Below are 14,397 nucleotides of genomic sequence, written 5' to 3'. Positions count from 1 at the left end.
AAGGTTCATAAGCTGATGATAAACATTAGTAACCTTCTCAATAATGTCCAAGTTGAAGCGTCTCATATGCTCTCTGAGACTTTCTGAAACTCCAACTTCAAATATCTTATTAACGTGCAAGAGCGCACTTATACTCTAATGCACACAATAAGATAGCATAACATTGGGGCTTGGGAGACTAGTTTTATAGACCAAATGAAAAATGATAGTCAGAAAAAATGGACTTACCTTCAAAAAAGCTGTCCAGTCGTTACTGGTACAAAGGGACGTCGGAGAGTTGAATTTCTTTTTTAAACATAAAACATCCATATCCAGAATAAAAAAAGTGTTATCAAAACAAAAATGGAATCTACAGACCAGACATACAAGAAGATAAATGGCATGCAATGTATCCACATTCTCTGTCTGGGCAGAATTGCTCACATAACACTATTTCTACAATTAACATATACACTACAAAACTGTATGGAAACTTTTCTCTGTGCGATTAATGTGTGACGGTGGTGTCTGTGTTCAACGAAGATCCAAGACCCCGAAGCTTCAAAAGGGTTAAATACATTTACTTTTTAGTTCTTGAAGCTATGTAATCGATATTTTGTAGTATTTTCCAATTTGTAAAGATGCAAACCGAAAGAGATGCACCGGTTAGCACAGATTTAATTTTATATGTTTATACAATTTGGTCAGAAATCATCATGATTCATGAAATTTGTTGACTAAAAATTTGAATTTGATCCATGAGATCATTAGTGNAAAGGATATTCAGCAACCAAGAAGCATAGACACCATAGTTGAGCTGATAGTTCGAGGACATGGTGGTTCCAAAACATGAATTCGTGCAACTGAATTTCACCTTTCTTAATAAAGAGATTAAATTCTAAAAGGAAACTATGTCTAAAAATCTTCATCTAAACCTTTTAAGACATAGTATAGAACCTATGCGAAAACTAAAACGTGAAACTGCAGACCCACCAATTTGTTGAATATAGACGATACAAGGGGGGAGCTTTTCGTTATGCAGATGAGGAAACTGTTCTATCTCCATCGCTGAAACCTGTCAGTAATTAAAATCAGACAAGAGAGATTAAGGGAACTTATCACATAGAAACAACCTCCTGCAGAAACTCTGGCAACTCCTCGTATATTTGCCTCAGCTCATCCAACTGGTAAAATAAGAAATGAGTTACTTGCAAAAAGGATTAGCGGTATGAGAACCCGAATAAAAAGAAGTTCTATGATAACCTCAGCACAGAATCCTTCTTTCACCAATGTTTGATAACCCCTCTCTTTGCTTCTAGTTACATCAATGACTCCAATGACCTGTGGAGTTAACTGTTACTAACTGTAGTCATAATTATTTTACATATCCTACAACATCTTTCACTCAAAGGCTAGCTGAATTTGTTTAACCCAGTTTCTCAAATGTTGGGGTATCCAACGCCTGAATAACCCAGTAAATTGTGACTCTACAGAATAAATCTTAGCTGATCTTCTTTTAGCCACTCAAAAGTGTTGCAAATGAATGGCCCCATACCCCGTTTTAAACAATATATCACTCCATTAAGGTTTTAAATTTCTAAGGAAAGCAAAAGAGAGATGTTAAGACCTCAATTTTGAAAGAATCAAGATCTGTTCTTTTATAGAGGAAAGTACAGATTATAACGGAACTAAAGAAACGGAATGTAAAATTAACTGACCAGCTCATAGACATAATCTAGCTCTGTGCTGATACATAAGCCGGCCTGCAACAGGAAAAGAGAACTTAGCAACAACCAGGTAAGTGGATCAAAGAGTGGGAGAATAGCAATTGAAGGTTCATAAGCTGATGATAAACATTAGTAACCTTCTCAATAATGTCCAAGTTGAAGCGTCTCATATGCTCTCTGAGACTTTCTGAAACTCCAACTTCAAATATCTTATTAACGTGCAAGAGCGCACTTATACTCTAATGCACACAATAAGATAGCATAACATTGGGGCTTGGGAGACTAGTTTTATAGACCAAATGAAAAATGATAGTCAGAAAAAATGGACTTACCTTCAAAAAAGCTGTCCAGTCGTTACTGGTACAAAGGGACGTCGGAGAGTTGAATTTCTTTTTTAAACATAAAACATCCATATCCAGAATAAAAAAAGTGTTATCAAAACAAAAATGGAATCTACAGACCAGACATACAAGAAGATAAATGGCATGCAATGTATCCACATTCTCTGTCTGGGCAGAATTGCTCACATAACACTATTTCTACAATTAACATATACACTACAAAACTGTATGGAAACTTTTCTCTGTGCGATTAATGTGTGACGGTGGTGTCTGTGTTCAACGAAGATCCAAGACCCCGAAGCTTCAAAAGGGTTAAATACATTTACTTTTTAGTTCTTGAAGCTATGTAATCGATATTTTGTAGTATTTTCCAATTTGTAAAGATGCAAACCGAAAGAGATGCACCGGTTAGCACAGATTTAATTTTATATGTTTATACAATTTGGTCAGAAATCATCATGATTCATGAAATTTGTTGACTAAAAATTTGAATTTGATCCATGAGATCATTAGTGCATAAATTCCAATACCGATGAGTGCCGGTTATTATCGTTTTTCATGTACCAATTTTTGTAAACCGAAAGACTGGATTTTAACCGGACTTTATAATATCCGTCTTGGTTCAACGAACAGCTTCAGTTTCGTAGTCAGAGAATCTCGTTAGTTGCAGAATCAATAAGTCAATGGAGAAGGTGAGGAAGGTGGTGAACGAAATCGCATACACGAGAGACCATAGTAAATCCCCTGCACTTCACCGGTCTCTCGTTCCCATCCTCACACTCGCTTCTTCTCTATACAGAGTCGCTCTCCAAATCCGCCGCTCTCTCTACCGCTTCTCATTGGTACAGAAACACCGGTGAGTTCTTCTCTCACTCGATCAATTTGAATTATGTTTTTATTTTATTAATCGATTTGATAATATAAATAACATATCTGGAATTAAAAAATTGATGCTGAAGATTACCGGTTCCGGTGATCAGCGTTGGGAATCTGAGCTGGGGAGGTAATGGGAAGACGCCAATGGTGGAATACATTTCTCAATTCCTCGTTGATTCTGGACTTTCACCTCTTATCCTCACTCGTGTAATCCCCTCCCATTCTTCTAGTTGTTAGAATTTGAATTTTTAGAGTGTTTTGCTTGTGAATTTAGACATCTTCACTGGCAGGGTTATGGTGGTGGAGATGAAGCCAAAATGCTTAAAAGACATCTTCGTGGTGTACCGGCAAAGATTGGGATTGGTGCAAACCGAGCAGCTACTGCTGCTTGGTTTTTCGAAAAGTAGCTGCTTGGTTTTTCGAAAAGTATGGTTGTGTTGATCCTTCTAGTATAAGGTCATTCTTTGATCTTCATGAAAGAGTAGAAGCTATGAACATTTCATTGGGGCTTGGGAGACTAGTTTTATAGACCAAATGAAAAATGATAGTCAGAAAAAATGGACTTACCTTCAAAAAAGCTGTCCAGTCGTTACTGGTACAAAGGGACGTCGGAGAGTTGAATTTCTTTTTTAAACATAAAACATCCATATCCAGAATAAAAAAAGTGTTATCAAAACAAAAATGGAATCTACAGACCAGGCATACAAGAGGATAAATGGCATGCAATGTATCCACATTCTCTGTCTGGGCAGAATCGCTCACATAACACTATTTCTNCAACAGGAAAAGAGAACTTAGCAACAACCAGGAAAGTGGATCAAAGAGTCTGAGAATAGCAATTGAAGGTTCATAAGCTGATGATAAACATTAGTAACCTTCTCAATAATGTCCAAGTTGAAGCGTCTCATATGCTCTCTGAGACTTTCTGAAACTCCAACTTCAAATATCTTATTAACGTGCAAGAGCGCACTTATACTCTAATGCACACAATAAGATAGCATAACATTGGGGCTTGGGAGACTAGTTTTATAGACCAAATGAAAAATGATAGTCAGAAAAAATGGACTTACCTTCAAAAAAGCTGTCCAGTCGTTACTGGTACAAAGGGACGTCGGAGAGTTGAATTTCTTTTTTAAACATAAAACATCCATATCCAGAATAAAAAAAGTGTTATCAAAACAAAAATGGAATCTACAGACCAGACATACAAGAAGATAAATGGCATGCAATGTATCCACAATTAACATATACACCACAAAACTGTACGGAAACTTTTCTCTGTGCGATTAATTTCTAATCCTAATTTTTCTTCACAGGCTCTTATGGCTAAAGGGGGTAGGCATGCTAAAACTATACTATACTATAGAATAATGGTACCTACATACCTTGAGCAGATGCGAAATGTCCTTCACTGATTTCAGTGTCTCCCGCAATGATGCCATCAGCTCTACTGAAGAAATGAAAAAGGAAATCTAATACAGTCAAAAGAAAGATCTCAGAACATCAGTGAAAGCCTGAAAGGCACCCCTGTCAATTAATGGTCGAAGTACTTTTCTTCCGTTCATAACAAATGAAGATCGGTTAAAATTATGCTGATAAGGCTGCAGAAAGCAGAGATATAGTTTAATCTATTGGTTTCTCTTCTTTCATGTTGATTGTTAACTCCTAGTCTGCTTGACATAAAGCAAAGTCCTTCACAAGAGATCAAGAAAGTAAAAGGATACAGCATTGAGACGGCGATCTAACACTTCAAGATCTAAAATTGGTCTCATAAACCAGCTTCTGAAATAGAGAGAAAGGGAAACAATGCCGTAAGATTACATCTGCTTCAGAACAGTTTATATATATATATATATCACTCACATTTATTACCTTAAAAGGCGTCTACCCATTGGGGTGGCACACTGAAATAGGCCTAGTAAGTTAAATAATAAATCCAAGAATTATCAACCAGAATGAACCAATGCAAGGAAAGCAAACCTTATTCATCATTCCAAACACCGAGAACCTTCATATCAAAGATTCAATGAAGATTATCAATAAGTCAAAGCAGGAAAAACAGATATAACATTCAACAGATGAACTAAGGCATTTAGTCATATTACCCTTCTTTGGCCCGGCCAATGCCCATATGGCTTGGATGTTTATCTGTTTGAAATATCTGCAGAGCCTCGTGCGCAGCCGCATCAAGTTTAAGAAACTTGTTCCTGTTATAAATTTTTGTAAAGGATTTGCAGGCACATTATCATCCCAAAAATTCAGGAAAGTAATTTTCATCAAGACAAAAGAAGATAACAGACAAAGTGGAGGATACAGTGGTACTTCCATGACTGAATCAATTGCGATTGACGCAGTCCCAGATTCGTTTTGTTCCAGAGTTTCAACAATTCGTTCACTTTCTAATATAGCAAGAAGGCCCCCACTAACACGAACTTGGACTTCACTGCCCACATCCATCATCGAACTCAGCTGCAATAAACAAGAAAGATGAAGAAGCTTCATAAAATTATAGATAACTTATTTTACCAATTACTAAAAATGTGTTAATAACCACAGAATTAGTTAGCTACAATGTCAAATTAATTCATTGTGACATCGAAAATATAAATAATTCTACATTATGATTGAGATTCCAACTGCAGATTACTGTAACCAAGTGATCAAAATCCTAGTAAAGAGGGATTAACATTCCCCCCCGCTGTAACTTACATAACAAATCCTTTCTTTGATGTTCAACCCATCATCCATTCCTGTTACTCGAAGATACACCAATCTACACAATATTGGGATAACAATCAGTGTAAAACAGCAGGTATAATAAAAATATCATGAGTCAAGTAAGCTATCATATTTGAGTCAAGAAACTGGAACCGCAGGAACCAGTTTCCTACCAGACCATTTTTTAAATGGGGAATTCATCTTGTAACAAGTATTATGACTAACAAGAGTCACATAAATAAGGTATACGTGGAGTTAATTACACTCTCTGTACCTGTGCCACGCTTGCTCGTAGCTGAATGTTGAGCTCTTTACCAGCCGCACCACGGTATTCTCGTCAGTTCCATCTGCAGAAACAATGAAAATACGCAAAGGCCATAGACTTAAGGGCTAATAATTCAACAGAAATAGATAGTGACATACCACTCTGCTGCAGAGCAGCTACAAAGGACTCTTCACTTTTGGTGCTTGTGTAAATGATTGATGGCTTCGCTTGATATTTTACTGAAGATATATAACCAAGACAAATGAAGCGATCCAAAAAAACTAATGTGGTAAGCACAGTGTAGCAGAATAAAAGTGCTGCAAAGTAGTTGTAAACCAAGAACTGGCTTTACCAAGCTAGGTTAGAACTATGGTACATCAATATAAGGAAACTCTACATGTAAAGATTCCACTCTGTTTCATAATGAGAATTTATACCCATATTAATCAAGGTGAAGTCTGAGCAATCTTCCTCCCAAACTTCTAGCACATGAAGCTTGCGTTCACTACAGTCATAGTAAGAAACTCCAACTCTGAAAAAAGAAATGTTTAATTTAGATACTGATCCTTACTAAAACTACATAAAGAGAAGGATATGAGCTTGTCCATCTGATAACCACCAACTACATAAAGAAATGCATTTAAAACAAGAATTTGAAGTCAAAACACTAACCGTCGACCATGCTGAATGCAAGCCATATAAACCTGCATTGCATTGAAAACAAATTGGTACTTTCACAATATTCACAAATTGGTAAGTTTGATTGATTATGAATTGTGCAAACTGTCTCAGAAATAACGGTTACTGCGATCAAATCGACGCAACAGATAGATCCAATTACTTCCGATTGAACCAATCTAAGATCAAAATAGGGGAAAGCTAGGGTTTATCAATATCTATACTATCGAGATCGATACAAAACGATTCCACAATAGATCCGAGGTTTTGAACTGTCGAATCCCTAAATCACGGAAACTAGATATCAAACTTTTACAAAACCCTCCGATTTCTCAAGTGACGAATAGCAAAATCAGAAGAGACCGGTCGCGAATTTGTGGGAGAAAACGTAATCGAAGATACCTGTGATTCGATTTCTCTGTCGTCGATTTCCTCCATTGCGGCAGACTAGAACGAGAGAGAGAGGGATAGATAGACAGAGGGAGAGTGAAGAAAGAACAGATATGTTGGGACTTGGGACGATGAAGTGAGAAGGGCGCGAAACAGAGAATCCCAGTCTCGATGCGATTTATTTAATGAAATGTAAAATAAAATATCTGCGTTCTAGGAAAAAAAACAAAAATAAAAAATAGTTAAAAAATTGGGAAAATATATCATAAATTATCACTATTATTGATATAATAATAATAATAATAATAATAATGAATTTGTAATTATTATGTGAAATTGTAATTATCATAATTAAAAAAATAATAATAATGCATATAATGAAATTGTAAAAAAGAAATATTATGTGATTGATATAAGCTTTGAAGAATGGGAAAATATATCATAAATTATCACTATTGTTGATATATATATATATATATAATATGTTTAGAAACTCAATCATTTTAAAAATGGATTAATTTTTCAATAATGTAAAATAAATCATTTGATATAAATATATATACAACAAACAGTTAAAAAAATTGTGACATATAATATAATATATTGTCTTATCGCAATGAATTGTTTACGATAAATATTAATACAATTGTATATAAAGTTTGAGAATACTTTTAGTGAGTCAGAAGAATGTTGATGTCAGTTTGATGATGTTTTTAGTTCTCTTTAAACTCACATTTATATTTGTTTGTCTTTGTTTTTGTTTTACTATAAAATGTATAAGTTTGACGGAGAAAATTACCTATAATAAAGTAATTTTGGCTATAAAAAAAAACGAAAACAAGATCCTCACATTTGACTGATTTTTGTATTTATATAAAGCTAATTCATATATCCCACCTTCATTTTTTAAAATTTCACTCCAAATGACACATCATTAGTTTTACACCCATATTACATGTATAACTTTGATTGACCCGTGGTACATCACGGGATAATATTTTATATACTTTGTATGTAATTGTAAAGTAATTGACATTCGTTGTTTTTTAAGAAAATATTAAATTTTTATATTTGCTTTACTGTATTTGCAAACATTTAAAATATCAGTTATTAAATAAATAGGTATTGAATTTGAAAGAATTATAAGTATGTATATTTTAATAAGAATAACTAAAAAGTAATTTTATTAAATTTTAATATCTAGTATTTAATTTGATTTAAATAATTTTGGTTTTATGTTATAATTTTAGATTAAATTATTAGAATTTTGATGAATATTAGGATATTTATTAATTACCATATTTAATGTTAATGATAGAAATTACAAATATTAAGAGATTGATGAAAGACCATATATATAAAAACTACTATAATTAATGAGAATTCAAATCATTGAATCGGGTTATATATTTCAATTTTGATTTGATCCGTAAAGATGACACAAAAATGTACTTCAAAAAATGTTAAGATAGATTGCCATGTGAGTGTGTAGTTTTTGTTCACTTATTTTTTCTTTTCTTTTTGAAAAGGGTTCACGGAGGTTAATGGATTTTGAAATGTAAACAAAAATAATGCGTTAATCAATCATTGATTTTAAAACAATAATCATAATGTATTATTTGTTCTATGATTTAGAAATACTAGTTAAAATCCTATGTTATTCGTTTAGTGATTTGTTTTTAGATTTCAAAATCCACATTATATACATAACACTATATCATATATATCTACACGTACAGGAATCCTTTGGAACAATTTTTTGATCATTTTGTTCCTTTTTTACTTGCCTTAGTACGCGTTAATGCTTCTCGTCCACAGTAGAGAATCCGCTGAAAGAAAGAAAGAAAGACAAAAAAAAGTCAGATTTTTTGGTTAAGAAACATGGATTTCCACTAAGAAAGTAATCAACAAAAACAAAAAGTTCATGGATTTTTTAAATAAGTTTGAAAAAAGTCTTCCTTTTCACTAAGTGAGTAATCAATTTCACTAAAAAAACCCTTCAAAAAAGAAAAAAGATACGTTTTTCCCAAGTCTTAACCAAAAACAACACAAAAACTATGGTTTTTAGTAAATAAGCAAACAAAAAAACAAGAAAGATCAAAGTTTTTATACCTTCATCATCATGGTGTGAAAAAGAAGACTTTTTTAGTAAATAAGAGAGTAATCAATTTCACTAAGAGAGTAATCGATTTCACTAAAAAAAACCTTCAAAAAGAAAAAAAGATACGCTTTTCCAAGTCTCAACCAAAAACAAAACAAAAACTATGGTTTTAGTAAATAAGCAAACAAAAGAACAAGAAAGATCAAAGTTTTTATACCTTCATCATCATGGTGTGAAAAGAGAGACGAACAACAACAAAAAAGGTGACTTGAACAACAAAAGAAAATGTGTGTGTGTTTTGTTTTTGGGTTTATATGAGAAAGTAGATAGTGAACGAGAGGGGTAAAAAAGGTATATTGATCACAACATGCCATAAGACCACTTAAAAAGGATGTATGTTTAAGACCACTTAAAAAGGATGATTGTACATGACATAAAAGTATCACGGAGAAAATTACCTATAATAAAGTAATTTTGGCAAGAAAAAAAAAACAAAAACAAGATCCTCAAATTTGACTGATTTATGTATTTCTATAAAGCTAATTCATATTTCCCACCTTCATTTTTCAAAATGTCACTCCAACTGACACATCATTAGTTTTGCACCTATATTACATATATAATTTTGATTGACCCGTCGTGCATCATGTGATAATATTTTGTATATTTTTGTATGTAATTGTAAAGTAATTGATATTCATTGTTTTTTAATAAAATATTAAAGTTTTATATTTGCTTTACTGTATTTGCAAACATTTACAATATGAGTTATTAAATAAATAGGTATTGAATTTGAAAGAATTATAAGTATATATATTTTATTAAGAATAACTAAAAAGTAATTTTATTAAATTTTAATATCTAGTATTTAATTTTGATTTAAATAATTTTGGTTTTAAGTTATAATTTTGGCTTAAATGATTAGAATTTTGATGAATATTAGGATATTTATTAATTATCATATTTATTGTTAATGATAGAAATTACAAATATTAGGATATTGATGAATGACTATATATATAAAAACTACTATAATTAATGAGAATCCAAATCATTGAATCAGGTTATATATTTCAATTTTGATTTGATCCGTAAAGATGACACAAAAATGTACTTAAAAAATGTTAAGATAGATTGCCATGTGCGTGTGTAGTTTTTGTTCACATATTTTTTTTTCCTTTTTGAAAAGGGTTCACTTGAAAGTGAAAATGAAGAAAAACCCATGAGTATTTCTAAAGGGGTGTTATTTGTTTATTGATTGGTAAATCCATATAGGATTTGAAAATCTTTATTGATTATGAAAAATCAAAATAACATGTTTTACTCTTGGATTTGAATCCTTCTATTTTTTCACTTTCAATAGCATTCAATCCATTTAGGGGGAGGAGGGGTTATTGGTTCATGGAGGTTAATAGATTTTGAAATATAAACAAAAATAATGTGCTAATCAATCATTGATTTTAAAATAATAATCATAATGTGTTATTGGTTCTATGATTTAGAAATACTAGATAAAATCCTATGTTATTCGTTTAGTGATTTGTTTTTAGATTTCAAAATCCACATTATATTTTCAGAGGAGGAAGAGTAAGTACTAAGAATAATTCCTCCAGACATATGGCTGCATACGATTGGACTCCGTTAGATTCCTCATTGAGCATTCTAAATGATGCAGATATGATGTGTGCTCTCCAAGTTGTAGAGACACGGCCTTGATGGGCAGCAGCGGCTAAAAACCACAACGCCGAGGCCTTTACCACCATCGGAGAATCGTCCATATGCAACAATGCTATGATCCATATCATTGCAAAATGTTTGGCAACGAGGAGCATCACAGTAGAAGACCGTACCATAGTTGCAGCAAGTTGAACACCACATTCTACTTCTGTCCAATCCATTGAACCAATCAAGTTAACCACTTCCTTGAACGAAATAACTATAGCCTTTTCACAACTTGTGAAGGTTAATATATTTTGAAATATAAACAAAAATAATGTGCTAATCAATCATTGATTTTAAAATAATAATCATAATGTGTTATTGGTTATATGATTTAGAAATAATAGTTAAAATCCTATGTTATTCGTTTAGTGATTTGTCTTTAGATTTCAAAATCCACATTATAATTTCATAGGAGGAAGAGTAAGTAGTAAGAATAATTCCTCCAGACATATGGCTGCGTATGATTGGACTCCGTTAGATTCCTCATTGAGCATTCTAAATGATGCTGATATGACGTGTTCTCTCCAAGTTGTAGAGACACGGCCTTGATGGGCAGCAGCGGCTAGAAACCACAACGCCGATGCCTTTACCACCATCGGAGAATCGTCCATATGCAACTGCGGTATGATCCGTATCATTGCAAAATGTTTGGCAACGAGGAGCATCACAGTGAAGACCGTACCATAGTTGCAGCAAGTTGAACACCACATTCTACTTCCGTCCAATCCATTGAACCAACCATGTTAACCACCTCCTTGAACGAAATAACTCTAGCCTTTTCACAACTTGTGAAGGTTAATATATTTTGAAATATAAACAAAATAATGTGCTAATCAATCATTGATTTTAAAATAATAATCATAATGTGTTATTGGTTCTATGATTTAGAAATACTAGTTAAAATCCTATGTTATTCGTTTAGTGATTTGTTTTTAGATTTCAAAATCCACATTATATTTTCATAGGAGGAAGAGTAAGTAGTAAGAATAATTCCTCCAGACATATGGCTGCGTATGATTGGACTCCGTTAGATTCCTCATTGAGCATTCTAAATGATGCTGATATGACGTGTTCTCTCCAAGTTGTAGAGACACGGCCTTGATGGGCAGCAGCGGCTAGAAACCACAACGCCGATGCCTTTACCACCATCGGAGAATCGTCCATATGCAACTGCGGTATGATCCGTATCATTGCAAAATGTTTGGCAACGAGGAGCATCACAGTGAAGACCGTACCATAGTTGCAGCAAGTTGAACACCACATTCTACTTCCGTCCAATCCATTGAACCAACCATGTTAACCACCTCCTTGAACGAAATAACTCTAGCCTTTTCACAACTTGTGAAGGTTAATATATTTTGAAATATAAACAAAATAATGTGCTAATCAATCATTGATTTTAAAATAATAATCATAATGTGTTATTGGTTCTATGATTTAGAAATACTAGTTAAAATCCTATGTTATTCGTTTAGTGATTTGTTTTTAGATTTCAAAATCCACATTATATTTTCATAGGAGGAAGAGTAAGTAGTAAGAATAATTCCTCCAGACATATGGCTGCGTATGATTGGACTCCGTTAGATTCCTCATTGAGCATTCTAAATGATGCTGATATGACGTGTTCTCTCCAAGTTGTAGAGACACGGCCTTGATGGGCAGCAGCGGCTAGAAACCACAACGCCGATGCCTTTACCACCATCGGAGAATCGTCCATATGCAACTGCGGTATGATCCGTATCATTGCAAAATGTTTGGCAACGAGGAGCATCACAGTGAAGACCGTACCATAGTTGCAGCAAGTTGAACACCACATTCTACTTCCGTCCAATCCATTGAACCAACCATGTTAACCACCTCCTTGAACGAAATAACTCTAGCCTTTTCACAACTTGTGAAGGTTAATATATTTTGAAATATAAACAAAATAATGTGCTAATCAATCATTGATTTTAAAATAATAATCATAATGTGTTATTGGTTCTATGATTTAGAAATACTAGTTAAAATCCTATGTTATTCGTTTAGTGATTTGTTTTTAGATTTCAAAATCCACATTATATTTTCATAGGAGGAAGAGTAAGTAGTAAGAATAATTCCTCCAGACATATGGCTGCGTATGATTGGACTCCGTTAGATTCCTCATTGAGCATTCTAAATGATGCTGATATGACGTGTTCTCTCCAAGTTGTAGAGACACGGCCTTGATGGGCAGCAGCGGCTAGAAACCACAACGCCGATGCCTTTACCACCATCGGAGAATCGTCCATATGCAACTGCGGTATGATCCGTATCATTGCAAAATGTTTGGCAACGAGGAGCATCACAGTAGAAGACCATACCATAGTTGCAGCAAGTTGAACACCACATTCTACTTCCGTCCAATCCATTGAACCAACCAGGTTAACCACCTCCTTGAATGAAATAACTCTAGCCTTTTCACAACTTGTGAACGTTAATATATTTTGAAATATAAACAAAAAAAAAGTGCTAATCATTGATTTTAAAATAATAATCATAATGTGTTATTGGTTCTATGATTTAGAAATACTAGTTAAAATCCTATGTTATTCGTTTAGTGATTTGTCTTTAGATTTCAAAATCTACATTATATTTTCATAGGAGGAAGAGTAAGTAGTAAGAATAATTCCTCCAGACATATGGCTGCGTATGATTGGAATCCGTTAGATTCTTCATTGAGCATTCTAAATGATGCTGATATGACGTGTGCTCTCCAAGTTGTAAAGACACGTCCTTGATGGGCAGCAGCGGCTAAAAATCACAACGCCGATGCCTTTACCACCATCGGAGAATCGTCCATATGTAACAGCGGTATGATCCGTATCATTGCAAAATGTTTGGCAACGAGGAGCATCACAGTGAAGACCGTACCATAGTTGCAGCAAGTTGAACACCACATTCTACTTCTGTCCAATCCATTGAACCAACTAGGTTAACCACCTCCTTGAACGAAATAACTCTAGCATTTTCACAACTTGTGAAGGTTAATAGATTTTGAAATATAAACAAAAATAATGTGCTAATCAATCATTGATTTTAAAATAATAATCATAATGTGTTATTGGTTCTAAGATTTAGAAATACTAGTTAAAATCCTATGTTATTCGTTTAGTAATTTGTTTTTAGATATCAAAATTCACATTATATTTTCATAGGCGGAAGAGTAAGTAGTAAGAATAATTCCTCCAGACATATGGCTGCGTATGATTGGACTCTGTTAGATTCTTCATTGAGCATTCTAAACGATGCTGATATAACGTGTGCTCTTCAAGTTGTAGAGACACGGCCTTGATGGGTAGCAGCGGCTAAAAACCGCAACGCCGATGCCTTTACCACTATCGGAGAATCGTCTATATGCAACAGCGGTATGATCCCTATCATTGCAAAATGTTTGGCAACGAGGAGCATCACAGTAGAAGACCGTACCATAGTTGCAGCAAGTTGAACTCCACATTCAACTTCCGTCTAATCCATTGAACCAACCATGTTAACCAGCTCCTTGAACGAAATAACTCTAGCCTTTTCACAACTTGTGAAGATTTTTTCAAAAAAAGTGTATGTTCCTTTTCTTCAGCTCTC

The 14,397-nt window shown here is 33.7% G+C and overlaps 2 protein-coding genes across 2 annotated transcripts in view; one reads left to right on the top strand and one right to left on the bottom strand.

Moving 5' to 3' along the window:
- LOC104748369 (DNA mismatch repair protein MSH5-like) overlaps positions 1 to 7,143 on the bottom strand; it is a 9,891-nt gene extending 2,748 nt beyond the window's left edge. Inside the window, exons 1-17 of the mRNA XM_010470023.2 lie at positions 6,987 to 7,143; positions 6,579 to 6,610; positions 6,344 to 6,438; positions 6,065 to 6,145; positions 5,916 to 5,988; positions 5,633 to 5,696; positions 5,238 to 5,392; positions 5,029 to 5,130; positions 4,904 to 4,931; positions 4,796 to 4,827; positions 4,648 to 4,705; positions 4,309 to 4,395; positions 3,994 to 4,050; positions 3,799 to 3,900; positions 1,698 to 1,742; positions 1,243 to 1,320; positions 1,102 to 1,163 (exon numbers count right to left, since the gene is read on the bottom strand). Of these exons, the coding sequence (XP_010468325.1) occupies positions 1,102 to 1,163; positions 1,243 to 1,320; positions 1,698 to 1,742; positions 3,799 to 3,900; positions 3,994 to 4,050; positions 4,309 to 4,395; positions 4,648 to 4,705; positions 4,796 to 4,827; positions 4,904 to 4,931; positions 5,029 to 5,130; positions 5,238 to 5,392; positions 5,633 to 5,696; positions 5,916 to 5,988; positions 6,065 to 6,145; positions 6,344 to 6,438; positions 6,579 to 6,610; positions 6,987 to 7,022 (1,187 nt within the window). The 5' untranslated portion in view covers positions 7,023 to 7,143. The remainder of the gene's footprint in view (positions 1 to 1,101; positions 1,164 to 1,242; positions 1,321 to 1,697; positions 1,743 to 3,798; positions 3,901 to 3,993; positions 4,051 to 4,308; positions 4,396 to 4,647; positions 4,706 to 4,795; positions 4,828 to 4,903; positions 4,932 to 5,028; positions 5,131 to 5,237; positions 5,393 to 5,632; positions 5,697 to 5,915; positions 5,989 to 6,064; positions 6,146 to 6,343; positions 6,439 to 6,578; positions 6,611 to 6,986) is intronic.
- On the top strand, positions 2,511 to 3,397 carry LOC104746460 (probable tetraacyldisaccharide 4'-kinase, mitochondrial). The gene is made up of 3 exons (XM_010467944.2): positions 2,511 to 2,903; positions 3,007 to 3,130; positions 3,214 to 3,397. Exons 1-3 carry the CDS (start codon positions 2,731 to 2,733, stop codon positions 3,328 to 3,330), a joined length of 414 nt encoding a protein of 137 aa, XP_010466246.1. The 5' UTR covers positions 2,511 to 2,730; the 3' UTR covers positions 3,331 to 3,397.

Source organism: Camelina sativa, chromosome 15 (genome assembly GCF_000633955.1).
Source record: "Camelina sativa cultivar DH55 chromosome 15, Cs, whole genome shotgun sequence".
NCBI classification, from domain to species: Eukaryota; Viridiplantae; Streptophyta; class Magnoliopsida; order Brassicales; family Brassicaceae; genus Camelina; species Camelina sativa.
The sequence above is the reverse complement of the archived record's forward strand: the minus strand, read 5'-3'. Positions and strand labels throughout refer to the sequence as shown.

Bases quoted from the DNA above. Each gene is read 5' to 3' on its own strand.
- LOC104746460 (XM_010467944.2), top strand. From the start codon at position 2,731: ATGGAGAAGGTGAGGAAGGTGGTGAACGAAATCGCATACACGAGAGAC. The intron at 2,904-3,006 runs GTGAGTTCTTCT...TTGATGCTGAAG, and splicing joins TCATTGGTACAGAAACACCG to ATTACCGGTTCCGGTGATCA. The intron at 3,131-3,213 runs GTAATCCCCTCC...CTTCACTGGCAG, and splicing joins CACCTCTTATCCTCACTCGT to GGTTATGGTGGTGGAGATGA.